The following is a 25,669-nucleotide window of genomic DNA, read 5'->3' as shown; positions in this document are numbered from 1 at the left end:
AATGCTGGTTCAGTGTAGATGCCAGGTGGTCTCCAGTGGGTTTCTCTGAAATCCTGCCATGACTATGCGAAGAAATGTCGACAAAAATAATCCATAACCTATCTATAAATGAAAATTTGGGTGAGTTTATTCTGAGCTAAAATGTGAGGACCATGGCCTGGGGCCTTTCTTCCCAACGGAAGAAAGGGCACCTAAGAAGTCAGTTGCACACTTTAAAGTGATTAATGGTTGATTTTATGTCATGTGAATTCTACCAAAATACAAAGATTTTAAAAAGCATGAAGGTCCTGGGTCAGGGGTCCTCCTGTCTGGAGATGCTTCCTTGGTCCTCCTTCTTGATGTGTGTGCACTTCCTGAGCAGCAAGTGGCTCCTACACTTGTGTTCTCTGGGGCCACGCCCATGAATGGCAGTCCCTGGGCTGTCCACGTGGCCTGCCTGTCTGCCCCACAGGATCTGGGCTCAGCAGGCAGCAGCATCTTCTACATTCAGCAAAGGGGCGTGCTTGTACCTCTCACCGTTTGCACTGTGATGTGACCTCGAGGTGGAGACTGCTCCCTTCGGGGGAGTCTGGGGCGCTGGGGCCTCACATTGTGTCTCAACAGGTATGCCACTGTGCGCTATACTTGACGTCATGCTGGCGTTGACATGCGGCTCAGGCTGCAGTTCAGGGAGAAGCAAAGCATCTGGGAAGGTTACTCCACCACCCACTCCCAAGGGGCTGCGCCCTGGGGACACCACCCAGAATCTGAGTTCCGTCCCATGTTCAGGGCACCCGACCTTCTGAGTCCTGGTAGAGGCAGCACTCGCCCCCACCTCGAGGCTGGAAATCCAGATCCCACCCCGCCTGGCCTTCTGCACTGGGGCCCTGGCCCAGGGCCAGGGACTGGGGGCAGCAGTGAGGCCAGCAGAGGGCCAGGCACAGGGTCAGGGCCAGCTCTGTGGCCTGTTGTTGGGTTCGTGCTCCCAGGGTGTTTGCTCATTAGCCCGCGTCCTGTTGATAAATTCCTCCTCTGCTGACAGCAGCCACAGCGGCTTCCTGGTGCCTCATCTCTGAGATATTTGTGTGTGTGCATGTGTGAGGAAGATTGGCCCTGAGCTAACATCCATGCCCATCTTCCTCTACTTTATGTGGGATGCCACCACAGTGTGGCTTGACTAGTGGTGCTTGGTCCACACCCAGAATCCGAACCTGCAAACCCTGGGCTGCCGAAGCGGAGCACGTGAACTTCATCACTACACACCAGGCTGGCCCCTCTGAGATATTTTTGCTCCCCTTTTACCAATGTTGGCGGGGAGGCCCTTGTCTGATCCACATAGTACCTCAGCAAGCCCTGCTGGCCCAGGCAGTCAGTAGCCAGTGGGGCTGGCCCTGTCCTGTGGTGCCCGGGCATGTCGCACTGCCACTGCCCCTCGGTCACACACTCTCCCCCAGGTCTGATCCTCCCCTGAGAGACAGCAGTCTCCAACTACACGTTTCCACGATAACAGAACAGAGCAGGAGTTGTGCAGGGAAAGGTGCACAGCTACGGGAACTGAGAACTGGCCGAGATGTGAGGAGATGGCAGATGATGACTAGGAAGAACGGACACCACCAACCCTGCATGAGAAAGGGTTTTGCTGAAAAGTCACTTAAAGTGGATGTCCAGCAGTGCTGTAAATAATCACAGCAAGTACACTCTTTGTGTATCTTTTTACTAAGATCTGTATTTACATTCTGCAAATATGAACAGGTGTCCTGTAAACACATCCAGAATAAAAGGTGTTTTATGGACACGTAACACTCCATCGTAACCAGCAGGGAAGTGGCAGTCCTCCAGCAGAGCGACCCGCTCAGGCACGGGATTGAGAGCAGGAATGGGGAGTGGCCTCACTCGGCCTGTCCCGGCCAGAGGGCGTGCACTTGCTCCCAACACGCTCCTCCTGTGTGAACAGCCCCTACCGTGACCTGCCTCAGCAACGTGGATGTGGGAGGCAGGTAGGCAAAGAACATGCAGGACCCCCAATAGAAGGCAAACAGAAACACGTCTGCTTCCCTGGGCCCTGCGTGGAGGATGTGGGCAGACAGGTGCGTCCACACTGCTGCAGAGCAGGGCTCAACCGGCACCAAGAAGCTCAGCGACAGCCCACTCCAGCTTCGCACGATCTGGTCACACACCTTTCGTGCGTGATTTCCACTATTCAGGACTCCAGGGGTGATCTACAGAAACACACATCTGCGTGTGGCTGACATGGTATCAGAGACGACTCCCCACCTCCCGGGGCTGCTCCCAGCACGCCAAAGGGGACCAAAGGAAAGTCTCTGTCTCACGACAAAACTGTACATGCAAATAAAGACAACAATAACAAACAATCTGAGACTGTCGACAGGGCTAGCCTTTCGTAGAGGTTGCAGGTTCTGGAGACTGAAGAAATTCATATGGGTCATGGGTCACGTCTGGCTGTTCCCCGACACTGAGGCGAGAAGGGCTTCCTGCAATTGAGGAAAAGACATTTCAACACAATGGTCTGACCTGCTCGGAGCTCAGGAGGCCCCTGTGCAAAAACCAGTCTGTGAGACTGTGGTCAGCAAAGCCCAGGACTCAGCCAGTGCCAAGGACCCCGGGCTACAGACCACCTGCCAGCACGCCTGGGGTATGGGCCACCCCCTCATCTCCCCTGGGGCACTGGCCACCCATTCATCACCCCTGGGGCACTGGCCACTCACTCATCTCCCCCGGGGTACGGCCCACCCCCTCATCTCCCCTGGGGTACGGGCCATGCCATCATCTCTCCTGGGGAGCAGGTAGAGGGCAACTCCTCGCAGACGTGGTATGGACACCATGAAGTGGGATGTCGGTGCTGGCCCTCCACACGGCAGGGCTGCTGATTCTGCAAACAACGGAGGCTCCTTGCCAGGGGTCCTAAAGACAAACCCCAGCCCCTGAGCAGCTCCCGTGTCACCCTGAGAGTCCACCAGAATGCTGGGGTCCTCAGATCTGGAGCCGAGCCAGGGCCACCTGGAGCCTCCATCATATACTGTTTACTACAAGGTTAACCAGACCGAAGACACGGTCCTTATTCAGACAACTTCAGCCAAACCTCTGTAACTGATTACCCTTTTTTATTCCCACAAAAACATCAAGGTTTACTCTGCTGAAAGAATAATTCAGTTGTACCCGGGAACTCCAACAGCAGCATGTGGATGTAATCGAGCAAGTTCATGGAGCCACGGGGCACAGGGGGATGTGGCATCCTGGAGGGGTCCCGAGACACCCACTCAGGGTGTCACTAGTCAAACATGGAGACCCCTGGCCAAGCAAGGTTACGTGCTCACCCCAAACCAGGGTCCTGGGGAGCACACCAGTCCACATGCTGTTTTAGGACTAAAAGCGGGGAACAGCAGGCAGAAACAACTGTTCCCAAGGTCTAACTCTGCGTGCCTGTCAGGGTCCACAGCCTCAGCCTCATTCTGCCTGCGACCAAGGGCCTCGGGCGTGGCCGGCTGGGCTCTCCTGACACAGGGGCTGCCAGCACCCTCCGGCCAATTCACAGCACTAACTAAATTCCATTAAACATTTCACTTCAGTGCAGCCGCCTGAGGAGGGAGGCACGTCCTCCAAGCCCCAGGGGCAGGGGCAGCCCAGGAGGGCAGCGGGGACGGAGCTCTGAGCCCCGGGGTCTCCGGCCTTTCTTGGAAGTCGGCGCTCCTGCCCTCTTCCCGGACGTGACCACCACTCATGCTCCAGGATGGCTGCTGGAGGGTCAGGGCGGAGCGCAAGGCCGGGGCCGCCTTACCCAGGTGGGGGTGGTCCCTGTCGGAGGCGTTGGACAGGGAGCTGAGGTTGGAGGACGGCCGGGAGCCCCCGCGCTCCGCCTGCGCCTCGTGCAGGTCCTGAAGGAGCTTCGTCGTCTCGTCCAAGTTCAGGTGGTTGTCGTCGTGGTCCAGCTCCTTCTTCACCTTCCCTGTGCAGACACAGTCGGACATCAGCCCACTGCAGCCGGCCCAGCACTGTGCACTGGCACCTCCGGTCTGTAACTCCAGCCTCTCACGCGTCACCACACACGCGCACAAGCACCACTCGGAAGTGAAGCTGGATGAGCACAGTCAGCTCGGAGGTGAGGGCGACTCAGTCAGAGCAAACGGGGGTGGAGGCCTCGACAGAGGGCACCAGCACTGGACAAGAAACCAGGCGCCACACCACACCCAAGCAACTGGACGCACGCAAGTGCTGCCGTCCTGCTGTAACCAACTGGAGAGCAGGATGCCGTGTGCAAGAGAGCTGCAGACATGGCCATGAGAGCGCACAGGCCATGGCCAGGGAGGGGACCCGCGGGGTCGGGCCAGCGGGTGGGCTGAGAGCTGGAGAAGACAGCTGCCTGGAGAGCTCCCAGGTCTCAGCCAAGCACCGCCCTGCACCTGTGCGAGAGGGACGCCCCCACTGGGGCAGGTCCAGAGCTCACGCTTGTCTGTGATATTACACGTCCCAAGCCTGAAGGCAGGTGTGGCCTAGTGGGGACTGTGTCTGCCCTAGCAACACTTCAAAGCAAAACCCGACAGAGCCTGAAGGAGAGGGGGCTAAGAGCCTGTCAGAGCAAGGACCACCACGGTTCAAGGGTATGTGACCCAACCTAGCACCCAGCGCATGACGGCAGGGTCTGGCCTCCGAGAAAGCACGGCCTGGCAGGCGAAGACGCAGGGAAACACCATCCCGCCAGTGGCACATCGTCCACAAGATGTGAGAGGAGCAGCTGCGTGCAAACGGTGCCAGCGAGCACACGCCAAGCATCCACGCAGGCAGAGGAAGGCGGGGACAGCCGAATGTGGCTTCCGGAGAGGAAAAGAGCAGCCGTGTGTGGGGAAACCCTGGGAGGACAATGGGGCAGCCGCTGCAGGACGGATGGCCAGGGACTCCCAGGACAGCGCGGGATGGCCCCAAACGAAGCAGAGACTTAACCACAAACGGGCAGAATCGGGGCCCAGGTGACCACTGCAGAAATGACAGCCAAACTCCCACATTTGATAAAGCTATAAACCCAGGTCCAACGAGCTGACACAACCCAAGAAGGGAGGATCTGAAGAGAAGCAAACCGCGGCACAGCACGACCAGACCACCGAGAACCGGGGAAAAGGAGAGTCTCCAAGGCAGCTGGAGAAGAAGAACTGCTGGTGCGCAGAAAGGTGCTCCCACGGCAGCCCGAGGCCTCCAGCCTTCCGAGGCACAGCCGGCTCCTGCTGGCTGACCTAGACTCTGGGAGGGTCCCCGCTGCTGAAGTGCAGGGGGACTCACTGTACCTAGACACTTGCCCCCTCCTGAGGACTAGCGTTTGGGGACATGCCAGGTGGAGGGTGACCCTCCCAACCCCCGCCACAGCTCGTTGCTGGGGACCAGGCGCATCCTTGGGGGCTCTCCAGGAAAGGGCTCCGGAAGTGCATGCCTGGTGTCCCCGGACTCACCCATGTGCCTTTCCCCTTCGTGGGTTCTGGCCTGTATTCTTTGCTATAACAAACCCTGAAGACAACCATACACGGAGTCCTGGTAGTCCTAGTGCATCACCAAACCTAGGGGTGGTCCCGGGGACCCCTGAACTGTTGGGAAGACAGAACAGCAAGACAGCAGGCTTGAGCCCAAGCAAAGCAGTAACTGCATGAAACACACACAGTCCACGGTCACTCCCACCAAGGCAGAGGCTGTCGTCCTGGATGACGAAGTGGGACTCGACTTCATGCTCTTTAAAGTTAGACAAAACCCACTTCTAACAAGGCACGTTTCTCAACCTTAGCACCGTTGACTCGGGACAGGTTGTTCCTTCTGGGGCTGTCGTGTGCGCTGTAGCATGTTCAGCAGCATCTCTGGCCTCTACCCACGTGATCCCAGAAACACCACACCCAGGTGTGACAACCAACACATTGCCACACGTCCCCGAGCGGGGGCTGCCCCGGGGAGGACCACTGAGGGAAAACGCAGGTGTGTCCAGACTGCAAAGGGGAGAAGACGCTCATGAAACCACCCGTCAGCAGGGGCTGGGGTGGCACAGGAGACTTCTGAGCATCAGATGCTGTGCGGAAGCAGACAGCACTTCACAGAGTGGGTGCCAGCCGTTCGAGAGGCCATGTCCCAGTGGGCACACGCATGCGCACCAACCAACAGGATCAAAGAACCCCGCGATCCTGCAGATGGAGCCTGAAGTCATAAAGGAGGCCCAGGCAAAGTCCTGTTTGCAGCCATTTGGGAGGGTGACCCTGAGGACAGTGGGCCCTCACTCTACAGTCAGCTCGCAGGCTGGGTCACATTCCCCAGAGCAAGGAGAGGCAGCGGTGCCCCAGCCCATGCCCCTCAGGATCACCACCCCTCGGGCTGTGTGGGAACCGGGCACCAGGGATCAGAGGCACAGGGGCCACTTCCTTCTAGCCGAGCCTGACAATCCGACCAAGGGGTCAAAGGGGAGCGTGGCCAGCACGACCTACCCAGAGAGCTGAGCATGGAGATGTCCAGAGAGACGTCAGAGTACGACTTCATGGACATGAAATCCAGAACAGAGCCGCCATCTCCCAGCGAGTCCCCAGCCTGCAGAAGACAGGTAACCATGAAGCACAAAGGAAGACGTCACTGAACAGCAGTGCACACCAGTTCACACACTGGTGATGTCACGCCAGTGACCTTACATCCATGCCCCGCGACCCACAGCAGGACAGGCCTGCTCTGCCGTGTCCACCCCAAGGAGTGGGCAGGGCCAAGCAGTGCCCAGTCCATGCCGTGGCCCAGGGATCACTGGGGGTGAGCTTGTGAGTGGTGGCCATTGCCCCGGCCGATGTTGCCAGACAGACAGATGCTGTGGGCCCACGGGGGACCTAAGGGTGCTGGGGGACTTGGAGCCGCCACAGGCAGACCCGTGGCTGCTCTGCAGGGACGTCACTGAACACACCATGTGGTGGATCCCAAACCAGCACGCTCCAGCCCCTTCCCTCCTCCATGCGAGCTCCCTTTGCTCTCCCGGTGCTGGGCCCTCCTCCTTTGAGCGTCTTCTCCTGGGTCAGCCCCACTCCACATCATTACAGAAACAGCTCCCCTTCTCCAAAACCCCCCTGACAAACCTCCTTCCATCCCCATTGGCTGCTCTCAGACTACTAGGGTTTCAGAGTTAACACACAGCCACGTTTTAAATAAACACCTGGCAGACTGTCTCCAGTACTATAAGGGATGGACACCACCTCAGACTGTAAGGTCTTTGAAATTCTGCCCAACTACACCCTCTGACATTGGTGCTGAATCCCAAGTCATCACTGGATAAGCTGCTGTCGAATGGGAGCACACTCCCCAGCTGACCCTCGGGAGGGACACCGTTTCTTCGTGAGAGCTGAGAACAAAAGCCCCACATCAGAGCTGACACTGAGAGTCTGCGGGCCTGGCTTGTGCGGCACCTTTCAATGCCCCGCACCCCACCCTCAGCCTTCTGGGATTCAGGGTTCACACAGGGCAGCCACCAGCTTGCACAGCAGGGACGGGCATCGAGCACCATTCAGCGACTCACAGGGACGCAGCAACAGGAGGTAGCTGAGGCTCCTGCTACTGACAAGGGGGCACCAGGCCTGTGAACGCTCTTCCATCGGGCTGTAATCGCCTGGGCGTGAACCCTCTTCCATGGGGGTGTAATTGCCTGGGTGTGAACCCTCTTCCATTGGGGTGTAATCGCCTGGGTGTGAACCCTCTTCCATTGGGGTGTAATCGCCTGGGTGTGAACCCTCTTCCATTGGGGTGTAATCGCCTGGGCGTGAACCCTCTTCCATCAGGGTGTAATCGCCTGGGTGTGAACCCTCTTCCATCGGGCTGTAACTGCCTGGGCATAAACGTTCTTCCATCAGGCTGTAATCACCTGGGCGTGAACGTTCTTCCCTTGGGCTGTAATCGCCTGGGTGTGAACCCTCTCCTGTTGAGCTGTCGTGGCCTGGGTGTGAACCCTCTCCTGTTGAGCTGTCGTGGCCTGGGTGTGAACCCTCTCCTGTTGAGCTGTCGTGGCCTGGGTGTGAACCCTCTCCTGTTGAGCTGTCGTGGCCTGGGTGTGAACCCTCTGCCGTCGGGCTATAACTGCCTGGGTGTGAACCCTCTCCCGTTGGGCTGTCATGGACTGTGTGTGAACCCTCTACCGTTGGGCTGTCATGGCCTGGGTGTGAGCCTCTCTGGTTGGGCTGTCTTAACCTTGGTGATCTGTGAATTTGCCCTCCTCGCTTGGCTTTCAGAAAACCTACTTCTGTCTGTGCTCTGATAAAAATTTCTCCCTAAAGGAACTGTTAGTGATGACTTAGGCCATCAGCAAGCCAGGCTGAATTCACATTCACAGAGCCCGGTGTTGGCCAGGCCCAGAGCCGAGGTCACCACAAAGTCCTACAACAAGCCCACCACTACCAATCTGCTCCATAACTGAAGATTGAGTCTTAGAGCTGTGAGTTCCCCTGCCCAGGGCTTAACACCAAAGCCCTTGCATCTCAGACACATGGAGAATCTCCCCACAGCTCATGGCATTCAAGGATGTTACAGGATTACCTGGTGATCCTAAAGGATGAGGCAGTTTGGAGCTCATAAAGACAACTTGAAAAAAAAAAATCGGTTTGCTCACATTTTATTCCAACAGTAAAAAAGCACTGAGAAGCACAGATTTCCCTAGAGACCACAAGAGAGCAACTGAGTGTGTGTGCATTTCCAAGGTAGCCTCTCTAGGGCTCACCTATGGGAGATTGCTCAGGAATTCGTCCTTCCATTGGCTAGCTCTGCCCACGTGTTAGGTGTGGAGACCTACATTCTAAGGCAATGCTGAAAATCACATCATTAAAGTTGGTGTCTTTGGACACGCTAAGTTAAATCGAAAGAAAAACAGGAACACTTATTTGCAGAAACGTTTGGGAGCCCTGATTGATGACAGAAGCATATTGACATACAGGCCGTGAGGTGCACGAGTGAATGCAATGACAGAGAGAGGCGAGTGCCCCTCACGTGTCAACACCATGTGCACGCCGCATGCAGGTGGGAAGGCACCGAATGGAGCCAGCTGCCACCAGCAGGTGCTCTGTGCCCCTGGTGCGAGGGACAGCACAGGCATAGGAGCCCCTTCTGAAAGCTCCCTGCCGCTGCTTGAGGGTTGCCCCACAGAGGCCCTGCTGGCAGGGCAGAGGGAATGTGCCAGGCTCCCAGCTTAGAGTGGCCTACAGTATGTCCCAGCTCTTCAGACACCGTGTGGGGTTTGCACTCTATACCACGGTGTCTGCATAACCCAGACAGAGATGCTGAGCAGAATCCTGGCTGCCTCAAGGACCTAGCAACACCAGGAGCACACCCTCAGGAGAGACACCCGTGTCCCCTTCTCTGGTTCTATCACTTGAAGAGCCCCCACTTGACAGGCACCTGATGCTCCTGCTCCAGGTGGGCCCTCTGTCCACTGAGGCCAGGTAACACCTGTGGCCCAGGCCCCCATGCCCTGCCCAACATGCTGGCACCTCTGCTCCAAAATGGGAATTGTATTCAAAGCTGGTTGTCAACATGCACACTCCAAGTTATTCCCAAAGGGCAGGAAAAAGGGGGAAACCGAGGCTGGGCCACAACAGTTTCCTCAAACACAGACTGTCTACTCCGGGTGCCAGCAGGCCCCAAGGACCTAGAACCGCTGGGCTCGTCTCACTCACGAGTGTGCAGCGCACATACACCTGACTGGCAACACACAGCATGTGCCTGCTGGCGTGCCCATCTTTGGGGAAGGCCGAAGAACCCACGGGACCAGAGACAAAGCGTGCTACTTGCCCCGCAGGACCCGAGCAGGCCCACCTTGCCTGTCCCAGCCCGGGCACCTTAGGATTCCTGTGTCTAGATTTGGAGGAACGTATGTTGGCTTTACGTCCCTCACCCCAAGTCATTAAAAGCTGAGGGAGGGGGAGACTGCCACTTAATCTCATTCATCAGGAACTTAACCAGTTTCTAAATACCAGTACACACAGTTCGACTCAACCACTCCATTTCAAAGGCTGAACACAACCTTCCCTACGGGAACCCCAATAACGAGGTTTTTACTTACATATCCATGAAACTCACCTTTACTTCATCTGGAGGCTTCACTGGAACATTTCTCCTCTGCAAAGAAAACAAGAAAGAAACCAGCTTTTCCAAAACGATTTCATATAGAAGGAAGATTTCCTCACATCACGTACCCACGTGAAGTAAAACCGGCACAGGCACTACTACTGGGGCTGTCTTCATGCTCATAACTACACTGGAAAGACCGGGCCGGGCCCTGCGGGCTTCTCGACAGCTGGCACAGTGTGAGAGAGAGAGCTAATGGGACCCACGAGGGCCGGAATCACGTAGGCCCCCCGAGACCCTGGGGCTGAGTGCCTGAGAGCACCCTAAGACAAGATGGAGGAGGAGGAGGAGCGAGATGACACCCAACCTTGTTCCTGAACCTCGCATGGCTAAAAACAAAAATGTCAGACATTGTACCCCGAGTCTCAAGGGCAGCTCAGGAAAAACACTGGGTCTGGTGGTTTAGCCTGAAGATGAGAGGCACCGGGACCAGTTCAAATCCTGATGGGGCAAGACCCTCACGGTGCCCCCGCCCCCGAGATGGGCAGGGTTATGGGGCCATGTGTCCTTCTTGGCCTACAGAGTGTCTGGAAGAGGACTTAGTCTTCACCACCACGTGTGTGAGCACAGCCTGAGCGGGACCCAGGCACATGTGACCACCTCGTGCAGAGATCACAGCCTGAATGCTGTACTGAGCCACTGTCTTGCAATCTGGTAGGAGCATTACCTTAAAAATACCCTAGTCCTGTGTACATACCTAAAAAAAACAGCTATTCAGCTTGCACACTTTTTTCCTGTGACCTTTTGTTCAAAATAATGTTTCTGAGATTCACCTGTGTTATGATTTTCACAAACTTGTAAGCAGAAAAAGAAATACTGCCATCATTCATGTCTGTTACCTCATACAAGCTTCCGCTAACGTATACACTTTAGTATCATATGTTATTTAGTGCTGTGGCACATCTAAAATTATGAAACTCTGCAGCACAAGTTCCCTTGCAGAAAATCTAGAAAGCAATCTAGAGGGGAAACTGAGCTGCCAGCACATGTTAGGGCCTCCCGCTGTGTCTGCCACACGGTGTGGAGGTGCCTGCTTCAGGTGCTGTGCCCAGAGGCAGCGCCGGAGGAAACCTGCAGACAGCAGGGCAGAGAACAGCACCCAGAGCATGGCGGCCATGCCGAGCGGAAGAGTGGGAGATCACAGCTGGCGGGACAGTCTGGAGAGCAGGGGCTCTGGACATCCTGGAGGGACCTCGAGCCTGGCTGATGCCAACCTGTGCAGGTACAGATGAAATGCTACAGAGCCAGGGACGCCGGGCGAGATAGGCCCCAACTCCACCAGGCCAGAGCAGGGGCCTCATTGAAACTTAGACTGAAGGCTGCCCAGACCCACCCTACACAACTTAAAACAAGCGCCAGGAGGATCAGGTGACTCAGAAGTAACCACTCTGCCAAAACGAACATCAACGTTCTCTAAAGGAAGACTATAACATCCAGACCCGCCTTGTCCAACAAATATATAATGTAACCACACACCTAATTTTAAGTTTTCTAGTATCCACACTAAAATTAATCTTAACGTGCAATTGATCTTAACGTATTTCACTTAATCTAATACAGTGAAAGCATTTTTATTCAAACATGTAGTCCACATAACATCACTGAGGCGCCTTACAGCCCCTTCGCGCACGTCTCTAAAGGGCTCCTGCTGAAGAGAGGCTCAAGCTCCTCCTCTTCCTCGAGCCTTTCTTTTCTTTTTCCCAAAGATTGGCCCTGGGCTGACTCCTGTTGCCAATCTTCTTTTTCTTCTCCCCAAAACCCCCAGGGCATAGTTGTATATTCTAGTTGTAGGTCCTTCTGGTTGAGCCCCTGGACGCCGCCTCAGCATGGCTTGAAGAGCGGTGCCATGCTCGCGTCCAGGAGTGGAACCAGCGAGACCCTGGGCCACCGAAGCGGAGTGCGCGGACTTAATCACTCGGCCACGGGGCGACGCCATGAGTAGTCTTTCAAGTTCTAGTTTGTAGTTCATACTTTCACCATATCTAAATCCAGACTAGTAACATCCAAATTTCCCAGTAGCCACATGTGGCTAGTGGTTGCTATATTGGTGCAGTCTAGACTCAACAGCATAATATCTAGAATCCAAACAATGAAGCAGCAAATCATGGCGTCTAACCAAAGGAAAATCTGCCAATAGAGACAGATCGAGAAACGCCAGACATCATAGAATTAGCGGAGAAGGACTTTGAAAGCAGCTATAATAAATATTATGAATGTGCCCAAGATTTAAAGGAAAACATGAACATAACGTGAGAACGTTATAAGCAAAAAAGTCCAAACGGAATTCTAGAGGTGAAAAACACAGTATCTCAAATGAAAAATTCACTGGCTGGGATTAACAATAGATTCAGACACAGCATAAGAAAGATCACTCAATGTGAAGCCACGGCAACAGAAACGATTCAAACTGAAAGAGGGAAAAAAAGACTGAAAAAATTAGGACAGCACTAGTGATGTGTGGAACATATCAAAACATCCAACACATGTGTCAAAGTCCCAGAGAAAAGATGAAAGAAGGGTATGGGCAGAAATGACACTTGAGGAACTAATGGCTGAAAATCTTCCAAGCTTAATGAAAACTATAAACCAATAGGTCCAAGAAGCTCAGCAAACATTAAGCAGAATAAGCACAAAGAAAAACACACTGAGACACACGAAAAATGCACTGGTGAAAATGAGTTGTAAAGGTTAAAATCTGAGGGCAGCTAGAGCGGCAGTTGGTGACTTTCTCCCTGAAGGGCCAGGGGGCAAGTGATTGGGGCTGTTCAGGCCACGGCTGTCTGTAGCAAATTCTTCTTCTCTTACAACCTTTAAAAAATACAAAAAACGCTCTTAGCTCGTGGGCCATGTTTGCCAGTCCTTGATCTTGACCAAAAAAGACACACTGCAAATGGAAAAAAAAGATAAAAATGACTGCAGACACTTCTTCGGAAACAAGGTAAGTCAGACGTATTTTAGAGAGGGAAACCAGTCTACTATGACTCCACACCAAGGGAGGTGAATTTCAAAAGTGAAGGCAAAATAAAGACTTCCTCAGACTGTGACCAAATCTGTACTATCAGAAATACTGAAGAAAATGCCTCAGGACAAAGAAAACGACAGAGGATGAAAAAATCTGTGTGTACAGAAAGTAACGAAGAGTGCAGAAATGATGACTGTGTGGTCAACAGAGAAGACTTTACTTTTAAGGCTCTTTTAAAGAAATCAACTGTTTAAAATAAAAATAAAAAATAAAAAACTACTGAGGGAAGGGCAGCTTAGTGACTGCCTAAAAACAGCACACTCTGCCCTAAAAGCCTGCTCGCTCGGACGGGCTCTTCCCACAGGAGTGGCACCACGCGCAGCCCACCTGCCTCAGCTGGAAGAGCATCCGTGAGTGGTCCCCGCCTGTGATCTGGTCCAGGAGGTCATCCACCATCTTCTTGCTGTAGCTCCCAGCATCCTTCACGAACTCCTGCAGGCTGGGAGGGCCGTGAGAGAACAGGCTGAAAGGAACGCCACGTGCGCTAGGCTCCAAACTCTGTCCCCAAGGCCGCAGTCCTGACTGCAGACACCTGCCGTGTCAGCACCCTCCTCGGATGCTCCTCCACAAGAGAGGGTCTATGGAGAGCCACGGACCCCCCGGATGTGGTAGTTGTGGGGAGGGGACTAACAGCCTTCATCAGATCTTCAAAGTGGTCCGTGACCCAAAAAGATTAACAAGATCTTGAGATAAAATTAATTTTAAAAAAGGCAAGATGAAGAACAGTGTGTGCACACACACATGAAAGATACCGCACCCTAACTCCAGTAAAAGCCGCACAGGCATATCCAGATTGAGGAGCGATGCACAGTGTGGTGGCTACCTACTGGGCAGGGGAGGGGCCGAGGGTGAGAGCAAGACTCTCCACGTACACCTCTTAGTGTCATCTTGATTCTGGACCATACAAATGCTTAAAGAGAACAAAGAAACCTAACCAAAAACCTTTAAGAGGAGGCAGAAAACAAACACCCACAGTCTAGCATCAGAAGCCAGGCAAAGGCTCGGAAGGGCTGCCGAGACTTCAAAGACCTTCACACGGAGCGAGGAGGCCTGCTGGCGTGGCGCGAAGCCACGACAACACGGCAGGCTCCACCAGGAGCACCTCACGGTAAACCACAGAAGTGACCACTGAGAAGGGAGCAGGGACCGGATGGAATGCTCACGGCGAGCAGTCTGGGGAGGGCGGCGCGGGAGGCCCAGGAGGAAGGGGCCAGGCCCTGTTTCCTCGAGTGTGCTGCTCACACAGCGGGTCTCGCTAGATGGCACATGGGCTCCGTGTGCATCTCAGGAGCAGGCACTTGGGGGGAGGCAAACTCAGTCTGGCCACACGACACCACCTGAACAGGAGGTGACTTGCCCTGAAGAGCTGTGAGCAACCTGACAGGGTGACGGGGTGACAGGGTGACGGGGGAAAGGGCAGGGTCACCCTCTTGTGACACCATCCTCTCCCGAAAGAAATCTCTCCTCGGTTTTCCACTTCTTTCTTTTTCTCAGAAAAATCTGGGTTAGGGATTCATTTACTCTATCAGGAGCTAACCTATTCCTTGTTTATTCTCCAAATACATTCTGTAATCTCTCTGAAATAAAACAAAGATCTAATATGGAAATATTCCATTTCTTAAGAGGCTAGCAAAATTAAGTTCCTCTCCCCATAGAAAATTACTAAAATTTTGCAAAAATGGCCCACTTCTACTTTGCCACAGAAAACAAAAAATGAACACACAAACAGTCCTATAGAAACGCAGTAGGACATCTCCAACTCTAATATTACACCCTAGTCACTGTCAGGGGCTGAACTTTGTCATCAAATGTGGACGTCAACGGCTGAACCCCCAGCACCTCAGGATGCGGCCGTATTTGAAGATAGGGCCCTGAAAAGGTGACTGAGCTAAAATGAGATCTTCAAGGTGGGCCCTGATCCAAGATGACCGGTGTCTTTACAAGAGGAGATCTGGACACAGACACACACAGAGGGACGACCCTGTGAGGACACAGGGAGGACACAGCCGTCTACACCCCAGGAGAGGAGCCTCAGGCAAGCAGCCCTGCCCACACCTGGATCTGCACGGCAGTCTCCAGAGCTGGGAGACAATGAACGTGGACTGTTTGAGCTGCCCCGTTTGCCTCCTTTGTTTTGGCAGCTGGAGCTAAGACAGCCACCAGGAACCACCTTTCGATACAACTGTGAAACAGGTTCTTAGGAAGCACACGCAGTGGGTTACACACCTATGTTCTTCTTTGAGCGACAGCCCACGTCATCGCCTTCTTAAAACTGTGGCCTTCAAGACAGCCTGCAGCAGACCAGAGTGGTTCACTGACACGGACTAGGAAGTTAGACTTGCTGCCAGTGGCCGTCTCTGCTACACACCTGCAAGCAGGCCCTGAATTCACCAGGAAAAAGGCTCCGACCCCACACCAGGCAAGAAACCAGCCCGCGTTCTGCACACGCCACGCCGCCCGACGCTCACCTCAGCGCGCACTGCACTCCCGTCTCATCTCCGTAGGCAGAGTAGAGCAGCTCCGTTTCATCCGACTTCAAGTCACCAAACACTGAGTTATTGTGCATTGACAGCGCGGTGCTGGCACTTGAGAGAAACGTGACTGGGAGTAAAAGAGAAAGGGAACCGCTGAGGACATCAGCCTCACACGCAGACCCCAGCCCGCACAGGACGCGCTGCACTGTCCTTGCAGCGGCTCGCCCCATGCACAGGCAGCCCTGAGCGCCTGGCCTTCTCTGCGAGATTTCCGCTCCCGGGTACAAGCACAGCAGAGCGGCTTTTCAGGCATGACTACCAGAGTCGCTGCCCCAGCCCTCGTTTGCCTCTGAGCCAAGGGCGGCAAACAAGGCGTAGCGATCCATAAGGGAGTGAGCCCGACAGGCTGCAGAGCTCATGGCTGTCCCAGATATCACTGGGGACGGAGCCCACAGAGCCCAGCTCCTGCTGAGGGGACAGAGAGAGGCAGGGGCCGCCACCCTGAGGGAGGCACGTGCTGGCACCGTGGGAAGGACGTCAGGCCAGGAGGGCTGTGACCTGATACAGAACTGGCCTCTCCCACTAGATGCCAGTAGCACCCCGGGGTGACAATCAAAACATCTCCAGACAATGCCGACTGTCCCCTGTGAACAAAACGGCTGCAGACACTCCAAAACAAACTGGAAAGCCTGCCACAAACGCAAACCAGATAGAACACAAACGCAGAGAACACGCTCACACCCTTCCACCCCCAACCCCACTGTGCCCGCCCAGCCGCCGTCTGGCGTGCAGACCCATCTTTCTCTAGAGCCTTCCACGCACAGCTCTCTCCGCGCATGGCAGGTGGCATCGCGCCCCTTCCAATGGATGAAAGGGAGCCTGCTGGAGGACATCAGCATCCCACCGCAGGACCACGACCACCTGCCCCGAGTCCCAGCACCACCAAGGACCGCAGCAGCCACCTGGAGGACTGCACAAAGCCCACGGCTGAGACCCACCCACCAAGAAAGAGCAGACAGCAAAGGAGGGGCCTGCCCAACCTAATTCTTATTTCCAACATTTCAGGTGACCTTAATTTTTTGATTACTTTCAAAATCAGAATGTGCACACAGTAGTAAAGAGAAGTGAGCCAGGAAGACCCTGGAGCAGGGATCGGGGGCTCACCCCCTGGCCGTGACGAGCGGACCCGTGCCCCACATACTCCCGACACACTCACCTCTGCTCCTTCTCTCGTCTTTGAAGCCCAGTGTGGTGAAGCCGGGGAGCAGCTTGCTGGAGAGCGAGCTAAGGTCCACCGGGTGGGTCTCCTCCTCTGCAGGGGACCAGAGCTGTGAGCAGCCGGCTGCGAAGCCCCCGCCGCACGCAGCCCGCAGCACTCTCTCGGCCTCACTGTGGGGGCGTGTGGGAGGAAGGCCCCAGGGGTTCTCGAGAGACCATCCAAAATCTAATTTACCACAGCCAGCTGCCACTCCCAAACCATAACTGCACTCCAGGGTCACTTCACGACCACCCCAAAGAAGGCAGAACGAAAATCTGCAGCGTTGTGACCACAACACCAGCGGTGGACTGCTCACACCTCTGGGAAACCTCCCGCCACAGTGCAGCCTTGGCCCGAACACTCCTCTGACCACAGGTTTCCTGTGTTGCTCCCGTCGAGCACACTCTGCTCACGTGACCTGAGCAGGCCTCTTCAGCCCTGACCGGGACCTCAACCTCGATGTCCTCTTTCTAAGCTAGTGTTAATCAACTTGCCTATCCTCCTACAGAGAACGCCATGATTCATTTTTGCTAAAGACTAAAGACGCTGGTCAGTTTATACTCTGCATGCATCCAAAAAATTAGATAAATCTGCCCATCTAGGGCTGAGCAAAAGGATGCCACCAGGCACATCATCGCGCCCACATGGGCAAGTCCAAGGGAAGGTGCTTCCGCTCCCTCGTGTGCGTATGAGCATATCCCAAATCTGAGCGAGCTCTGCTTTCCTTTAAAGGAAAGGCCTCTGAAACATTTTCAAAGAGAGAGAAAAGCATAAAAATACCTCTTAAAGACCATAAAAGTGACATATAGGTTGGATGGACCCAGTAATTTACGCCTCCTCCAAGATCTCCCTGATCTAATTATCAACTGGGGATTTTCCTCTAGAATTCACGTTTGGACCCACGTTTACCTCTTTCGAGCTTTGAGGGGGGCTGAGTTCGGCACTCTGGCTTCTGAAGAAGGAGCCCTTACTGAACTTGTAGGAAACCGCTTTGTGATGGTATCAGCAAGGACTTCTCCGCAGCTTTGCGGGAGTGCGGCCCAGTCCTGTAGGCTATCCTAGGGAGCCTGGGAAAGCAGCACCTCTGCCCCGCAGTCCACCGACCGACCACACGTGTGGTGGTGTGGTGCCATGTCACGGGGGCTGTGCAGGGGCAGGAAGCCAGGCAGGGCTGCCCATCTGCACCCCACAGCCGGCGTCACGCACTCCACGGGAAACGGGCACCCTGAGTAGGTTGCACGGGTTTAAAATCATTGTGCGTGAACAGAGCTTAAAAGCATGCGGTGCAGCCCACAGAAGGCCAAGCCGCGCAAGGGGCCACCCACCGTCAGCATCCGGCTCGGCCACGTTGACCACGCTGTAGAGCAGGCTGCCGTCTCCGTTCTTCTTTAGGTAGCCCATCTGCAAGGAAGTGCGCCTGAGCCCATCCGCCGAGGGACGGCCCGTGACTTCCACCACTGCAGAGATTCCTACCGAAGCTTCAACAAGACAGAGACCTACGGACGTGGCCCAACCGGGATGAGCCCCACAGGCCACAATGGTCACTCACTCCCCAACAGAGAGCAGAGGCCCCTTCCCTGGGGTCTCGTTTAAGACCGGCCTGCAAACGACAACATGCACACGTATGTAGCAGAGGACTCCTCAGACAGGCTCTCATGACCCTTCCAAAAGGAGCTTCCGAAACAGAAAACTACCTGGGAACTGCTGACAGTAGGCCAGAAGCCTGAACAAAAAGAGGTGGAACGAGACACTGGCCAGCAAGGTCATGGTACTGATGGGCAGCCCACAGGCGCCATCTCTGAAGCACCTGAGACTCATTTCCATTAAAACCACCACCAAACAAGACTGCTTCCTCCACTGCAGGCCACAGGGGACCCGGAAGAGGCGGCGCTCATGCTGCTGTTGGCATATGCAGGTAGGGGGTGAGAAGTGACGGCAGCCTGGCATGGGTGCTGGAGCCCGAGGCAGGGGCCAGACATCCAGAGAGCAGTGACGGGAGCAGAACCGGGGCCCAAGCAGGGTGTGTAGGGCGTAGGGGTGGGAAACTGTTACTGTTGAGCAGGTATGTGGGTTAAGGGCACAGCAAGTCAGGTTTTTCACGGTGGAGTTACAAAACGAAAGAGAGAATGTGGAGCAGACCAGGTGGTGAGGATGGAATCCAAGGTTCCAGTCTGAAAACACGGTTTTCAGTCGAATGTTGACACAGATGTCAGTGTGGGATTCCTTCTATAAGCTGTAGGTATGTGCATGGCCTTTCCTGGTTCTGTCCATTATGGGCCACACCCAGCACCAGGGTCTTGGTTTCCGAATGCCGTTCTCCACTCAGGAATCAGGGCTCCATGGAGAACGGCCGACCCCAGGGCTACAGAGCAACAGGAGTGCAGACCAGCGGGTCGAACGGACACAACATAACCCCACAGAAAACCTCAACCTTCCTGGCAAGCATGTTAAAAGTAAGTGAAAAGAAACAGGCAAAAATAATCTTAATCTACCTTATGTAACGTGATATATCCAAAGTGTTATTTCAAAAGTCTTTACGTACAATCCAATGTGCGTTCCCCAGACTCAATGAGGTAAAAGACGTTAAGTCTCTATATGTGCTACACATTGAAATGAGATTTAGGATATGTCAGGTCAAGGAAAACATCAGGATTAATTTCACCTGTGTCCTTAACAAGCCCACATGCAAGTTCAAAGCTCCACGCGTGACTCCCATGCTCTCTCTACTGGACGCCCGGGTCTAGAACTCCCCGTGTCAGAGAGGAGGAGCCGGTGCGCAGGGGCTGGCGGCACCTCCCCCTGAGCACAGCAGCACACTGGACGGGCTCCCAGCGGCCGCACCGGGTGAGACCCACGAGCGACGGCATGCACACAGAGACATGAGCACCGGGGAACAGATGAACCTACAGTGGAGAAGCCTGGTGGGCTCCGCCTCCATCCAGTGACGAAGGTCAACACCCGGGCGAGGGGACCCGACCGCAGGCGTCCAAACACTACACACCACTCCTGTGAGCGAGGGGCCTGCCCGAGAGGTGCCCGGAGCCCGTCCCTCCCTCCCAGGAGACAGGGCCAGCAGGTACCAGCGGCCAGTGAGGACTGCAGCACGTGCTCCCGAGCTGGACCCTCTGGGGACAAAGGCACCACTGCGACACTGGCGAGACTGCAACTAGACGTCCTGGTATTAACCTCTTGATTTGGACGGCTGTGCCACCGTCCTGGCAGAAGACACACCCGCCCCATCAGGAAGGGCTACCTTGCTGCCTGGGAGGAGTCGGCTGATCCTGTCCCGAGCCTCGTCAGCTGCATGCTCCACCAGGGCCAGCACGTGCTCTTCCGCCGTGCTGTCGGTCAGGCTGCAAGCATTCCCTTCTGGCTCAAACATGCAGCTACAATGCAGGAACCCCGCACACATCACCAGGAGGCCCACGGTGCACACCACTCCCACCTTGCCCCCATGGTCAGTCTCTAATGCCCCGAGGCCACGAAGAGAACCCTGAGGAGCCACACAAAGCTCACTGTCTCTCCCTTCCCTTTCGTTCTAACCACAGCCAAACAGGATGCTTTCAGGAAGATGAAGAGTGAGGCTAAGCCAAGTACACGTTCCGTACTTCTCATGTCTCAGCCACACACTTCAGCCACCTCAAAAACAACAGAGGACACAAGACAGGAGCCTCACTGGTTACAGTGTCACTCAAGGCAGCAGCAGAAGTGACAGAAATCCTGTGGAGGGTCGAGGCTCTGGGCCTGGGATGGGGTGCGAGGCTGCAGGCGGGGCTGGAGAGCACCCCGTGCTGCAACACCCCAGGGTCACCCTGAGACTCCAGCAGGCTGACCTGAGGTTCCACACCAAGCCGCCTTTCTTGACTCACATGTGAGCGAGGCACTGGGTGCAGCACCCAAGGGAGTTAGCCTCTCCTCTGGAAGGTTCTAGAAGCAAGTGGGTGGAGCCCCCAGAGGAGCAGCGGGAGCAAGCCCTGCCTGGGGATCCCAAAACTACAGGAAGGCCCCTCCTCCCGCCCAGGGTTTACAGCTACAGGTGCAGGGAGCTCAGGGAGTGTAGTGAGAAAGAAGCCTGAGGCGTGCTGCCTGCCCCATGAGGCACCCCCATGTCCCCCGAGCCCGGGATGGGCGAGCCCTGGTCGCCAGCATGTAACTCTTCTCCAGGACAAGTTACCGTGATGGCTGCAGCATGGTGGTGCGACATGTGGAAAGCGTGGGTCACAAACCACCACTCCCTCAGAACTGACCTGGGGTCCCAGGGTCTCCTGACACCCCCAGCGCTCACGGTGACATTCGTCACCCACACTCCTCACTCTCCAGGTGGGCAGGGGAGGAGTGTCACTTTCCTCTGAACGCTGGGCCCAGGTTATGTCCTGGCTGCCTCGTAACAGGCCCTGAGCACCTGAGGACCCGCACTCCCCTGCCGGCTGCACAAGCAGCGCGTCTGTCGGCCCCTGCACAGACGTCAGCACGGACACAGGCTGCCCTCCCTCGCCCCTCCTGCAGAACACCGGCTCTCCCAAGCTGGGCGTTGCCCCAACGGGCAGACGGCGTCCCTCTACCTGATGACTTCTCTGCTCGGCCTTTTGGATTTCTTGGCAGTCTCTACTTGCACAGGCACAACCTCGGGAGCAGGCTCCTCAGCAGCGGCGTCCTCACTGCCCAAGAGAGCTGCCTGCTGAGAGAAATCCACGTGCTGCATGAACGACACGCTGCGCTTCAAAGCCAGCAGCCGCTCCTGGAACCAAAGCACAGGGAGCGCGGCTTTACCTCTCCCTCAGAGCCAAGGCACCACGACGATGGATGGGGTGGGATGGCCACAGCCTCACCTGCCTAAGGGCGACCCTTCCGTGGTGGTGCACGGCGGGTGGTCGTGGGGGTCGGCACCAAAAGGTGTGGCCGACTGGCTGGCGAGAGCTCAGAGCCGGCAGAGGCGAAAAGGCCCTGTGCACCGCCCCCGAGGCCGATCAGGCACAAGGCACTGGTCCTTGGCGAGTGACGCATGCGACCTGGCTCACGGGGCAGCACTGGGAAGCCGCTCAGGGTGGACAGAGTGGCCCATCTGGATTCAGCGAGGCAGCCACACAAAATAAACCCATAAGGCTGGCTGCGATCCAGGGAGGCAGACACCCAGGCTCGAGATCAACATATCCAGAACTTTCTACCAACCCTAAAGGAGATGTGACCGCTGGGGCAGGAGCAGGGGGAGAAAGAGAAGAGTGCTTGGAGGAGAGGGACCTGCAGAGGGCGTCTGGGGTATCTGCCACGGAGCGGAGGGCCACACCATGGCCAGTGACAGACGGATGGAGAATGGCTGGCGTTGGCTGTGCATCTGTCTAGGCAAGCAGAGCGCAGAGGAGGGCAGCTCCCGCTTGCGCGGCTCACACTGGGAGGGCCCTTACTTTGCTCATCATCTTAAAGCCTGCGTGAAGGAGCTTCTTCGCTAACTTGTAGTACACAGTGTCTGGTCTGTTGTACGTCATCGCATTATCGCACATCAGTTTGAAATCTGCCTGGAAAGAGAAAAACAAAAAATTCATCAAGTTTAAAACACGGGAGAGGCTACAGCAAAGAGTTTAGATTCCTGTCAAAACAGGCCAAAAAGAAGAGGCTGAAATTAAGTGGGAAACAATTAAAATTTGGCTCTTTAATTTAAAAAATAACTTTTAAGAACTCTTTCAGACGGGCCGGCCCGGTGGCACAGCGGTTCAGTTTGTACGTTCTGCTTCGGTGGCCTGGGGTTCGCCGGTTCGGATCCCAGGTGCGGACATGGCACTGCATGGCAAGCCATGCTGTGGTAGGCGTCCCACAGGTGGATACTGATGTTAGCTCAGGGCCAATCTTCCTCAGAAAAAAGAGGAGGATTGGGAGATGTTAGCTCAGGGCTAATCTTCCTCCCAAAAAAAAAACTCTTTCAGAGAAACTTTCATAATTGTTCATCCGTCTTGCATGAAGCATTTTCCAGTGAGAAGCTTATTAAAGTCTGTAACTGCTTTCTGAGCATAATATGTATATTTTGTAAGAGGAAAATGCCGGCTCCCTCCACTCCCTTCCCATCTCCAGCCCTCCTCCCTCTCTGGGAGGGACTCAGACAGAACAGGAACAAGAGCCAACAACCCGGTCTTTTAAACAAAAGTCGAGGGATGAACTGAGAGGCGGGCACAGTCACGTCTTCTAGCAGTGGGGATTTTCCATAGAATTTAAGATTTTGCCTACAGATAGTTACTCCAGTACTACTAGAAAAAGACTTTCCCTAAAATAAGGAGAGTCTTATCCAACAACAACTTATATTAAAAGCAAACTACCTGGAACATCAGTATTTTACCATCCTAACCAAGTGACTCAGCACAACACATGTCAGAGGTGAGTTAGACATCAGGATGGACAATGACCGCTGAGGCCAGCTGCGGCAATGTAGCGCGTGCCATCCGGGGCCCTTACAAGTCACTGGGCCAGTGTCCCCAGAGCAAGCCCCTGTCCACCAGAGGCCCCAAGTATGACAGGCTCAGGACACTCTCCTGAGGACACGGGCTGGGTGGACGCTGCTCACGTCTTGGCTTCGTCCCTGGGTGAGAGCCCGAACTGGGGGCCGGCAGCCAGGCCTTCAGGGCAGGGATTACCATTAGCCACCGGCCCTCTGGGGCGACACCGGATCCTCCTGTGAAAACTTCCTCTCTCTCCCACGCCCCTTTAGTCAGCAAACCCTTCCAGCAACGTCTCCAGGAAACACAGAAAAGCCAAGCTTTTCCAAAGTTAACAGAAACTAAGAAAGACATCTGAAGCCTTTTTCTAAATGACATTATTGCCAACTTTGTCAAGCATTCATTTGCTTGCCCCCCCACCCCCACCAGTTTCAAAGCTGATAAGCAATTTCTCTTTCTCACAGCCAGTGCCAAGAAAGAGACAGAGTAAAGAGCAAAGTACTCAGGAGATGTAAGCATTTACCATTCTAAAAATGGTAATGTCAGTTACATGACAAAACTAAGAATCAGGAAAATTTTGTCTCTAAAAATACCCACTCTGGAGCCAGGCCAAAGCAGACACATCCTTGCTTCACCCAACACACTTCTAACAGCACCAACGCACGCTTCAGCCTCTAGACCAAAAGACGGAGAAAATCACAACCAACCCATTCCTCTGAGGCTATGTTTGTGAAACACCAGCCCAAACACAGAAACACGTGAAAACTTACGACTGGAAACGACCTAAGAGGGATGTAGCGTTTACTGGACACAAACACACACACTTCATGACAATTATTTCAGGAACTGAAACTAATTTACCTTAAATTCCGTGACTGACTTGTATTCATTAGCTACAATTTTGTCTTTCATTGTCCCAAAATCCATCGGATGTTTTATTATCATCGAGTATCCAGGAGCAATTGCATCCGTGACAGGAAAAGCAAAAAATCCATGAGGATCTTTTCTGAAACAAAAACATCTTTATTTAAACTGGAAGACCCCTAAAATCTAGATTTGCAAATGATACAAAATCCCTCACAATAAAAAATCTGATACAACTGACCAAGTTTTGTTTCTCAAAAATAAAAATAAAACTTATGCTCTTTTTAAGTGTGGAGGGTATTTAGCATACACTAAAAACTCCAAAACTAGCATCCTGGCTCCAGCCGTGACGTCCACATCCCGGAGTCTCTGACACCCGACACTGACGCAAAGCGGGGACTCGAGGGCCCCGCCTGCTGGGCTTCCACACGGTGCTCGGCCACCCCGCCAAGACCGCCCAAAGGTCCCCACGCACAAGCTCTTCAGAAACACTCTTTACCTCTGCAGCTGGCGGAGGAAATGCTCTAGCAGTTGCTGAATAGGCGTGCTCTCGTTTTCAGCTGACAATTTAAACAGCAAAAAAATCAAGTTCAATAAAAGACCTTGGTATCGCTTCACTGGAGAGCTCCAGTTTCACAGCACGTACCTAGCTTTGTGTCTCAGGGGTTTAGGTTCCAGCAAGAACTGGGGACAAGGACAAACCAGACCCAACCTTGGCCTCCACACGGCTCAGCTGGGTGGGAAAGGGCACCCACAGGGTAAGAGCCCCAAACCCCAAGACTGCCAATATGCCTTCAAACATCAACACAAGCCATCACTCATCAATGTGTTTCCAGCCCCATCACTACTGGGCCCGGCACATCCCGGAGCAGGTCTGAACAAGAGAACAAAGGCTTTGCACACAGAAGTTCATCCTGGATTCACTGACCATCGTTTTACTGGAGAGTCCTAGATTTCTGGTCACACCTGTTGCTCATCTGCAAAATGGGGATAAAAACACACAGTGCGCGGGCTCTTGTGAGGACTGCAGCTGTTAACTACGTCTCTGGGCCTTAGGTGTGAAAACACGGTTTTCAGGGAACGTGAACACAGCTGTCTGCAGGTGTTTCCTTCTACAAGCTGAATGGAGGTATATCATCCTTCCTAGCTCTGTCTCTTGAGGGCCATACCCAGTGCCCAGATCTCGACTTCCGAAGGAAGCAGGGTTCCTTGGAAAAACGGCCGATCCCAGGGCCGATGCGCAACAGGACTGCAAACCAGCGGGTCCCCAACAGTAACACTCTGAGAGTGACCAGCGTAGGTCCAAGACAGCAACATCTGACCATCAGCTCTCCAAGTATGCTGGAGGGGAAGACCCAGGCCTATGAGCTCAAACAGGTAATCAGACAAAGCCAACGACGACCTGCAACTGTGCTAACCTTGCAGACACGCTCATCTAGCGAACTGGGGTTTTGTACCCGACTTTCTCCACTTCCCAACATGCACAGCAGCCTGAGTCCCACCCGCTCCCCATGGCAACGGCTGG

The 25,669-nt window shown here is 54.5% G+C and overlaps 1 protein-coding gene across 6 annotated transcripts in view; it reads right to left on the bottom strand.

Annotated features, from left to right (window-relative positions):
• Positions 1-1,679: 1,679 nt before the first annotated feature.
• BRD9 (bromodomain containing 9) overlaps positions 1,680-25,669 on the bottom strand; it is a 26,154-nt gene continuing 2,164 nt past the window's right edge. The window contains exons 4-16 of one of the 6 annotated variants that reach the window (XM_070587291.1): positions 24,644-24,704; positions 24,142-24,286; positions 22,261-22,371; positions 21,421-21,536; positions 20,112-20,244; positions 18,184-18,259; positions 16,817-16,912; positions 15,595-15,727; positions 13,454-13,565; positions 10,057-10,095; positions 6,447-6,546; positions 3,776-3,943; positions 1,680-2,471 (exon numbers count right to left, since the gene is read on the bottom strand). In XM_070587291.1, coding sequence (XP_070443392.1) covers positions 2,371-2,471; positions 3,776-3,943; positions 6,447-6,546; positions 10,057-10,095; positions 13,454-13,565; positions 15,595-15,727; positions 16,817-16,912; positions 18,184-18,259; positions 20,112-20,244; positions 21,421-21,536; positions 22,261-22,371; positions 24,142-24,286; positions 24,644-24,704 — 1,391 coding nt within the window. In that variant the 3' untranslated portion in view covers positions 1,680-2,370. Of the gene's footprint in view, positions 2,472-3,775; positions 3,944-6,446; positions 6,547-10,056; positions 10,096-13,453; positions 13,566-15,594; positions 15,728-16,816; positions 16,913-18,183; positions 18,260-20,111; positions 20,245-21,420; positions 21,597-22,260; positions 22,372-24,141; positions 24,287-24,643; positions 24,705-25,669 lie in introns of all 6 variants that reach the window. The other 5 variants (XM_070587290.1, XM_070587292.1, XM_070587293.1 and 2 more) reach the window with 5 other exon arrangements.

The sequence above is a fragment of the Equus przewalskii genome, chromosome 20, assembly GCF_037783145.1.
Source record: "Equus przewalskii isolate Varuska chromosome 20, EquPr2, whole genome shotgun sequence".
Taxonomy (NCBI): Eukaryota; Metazoa; Chordata; class Mammalia; order Perissodactyla; family Equidae; genus Equus; species Equus przewalskii.
This window is presented reverse-complemented; position numbering and strand designations above follow the sequence as displayed.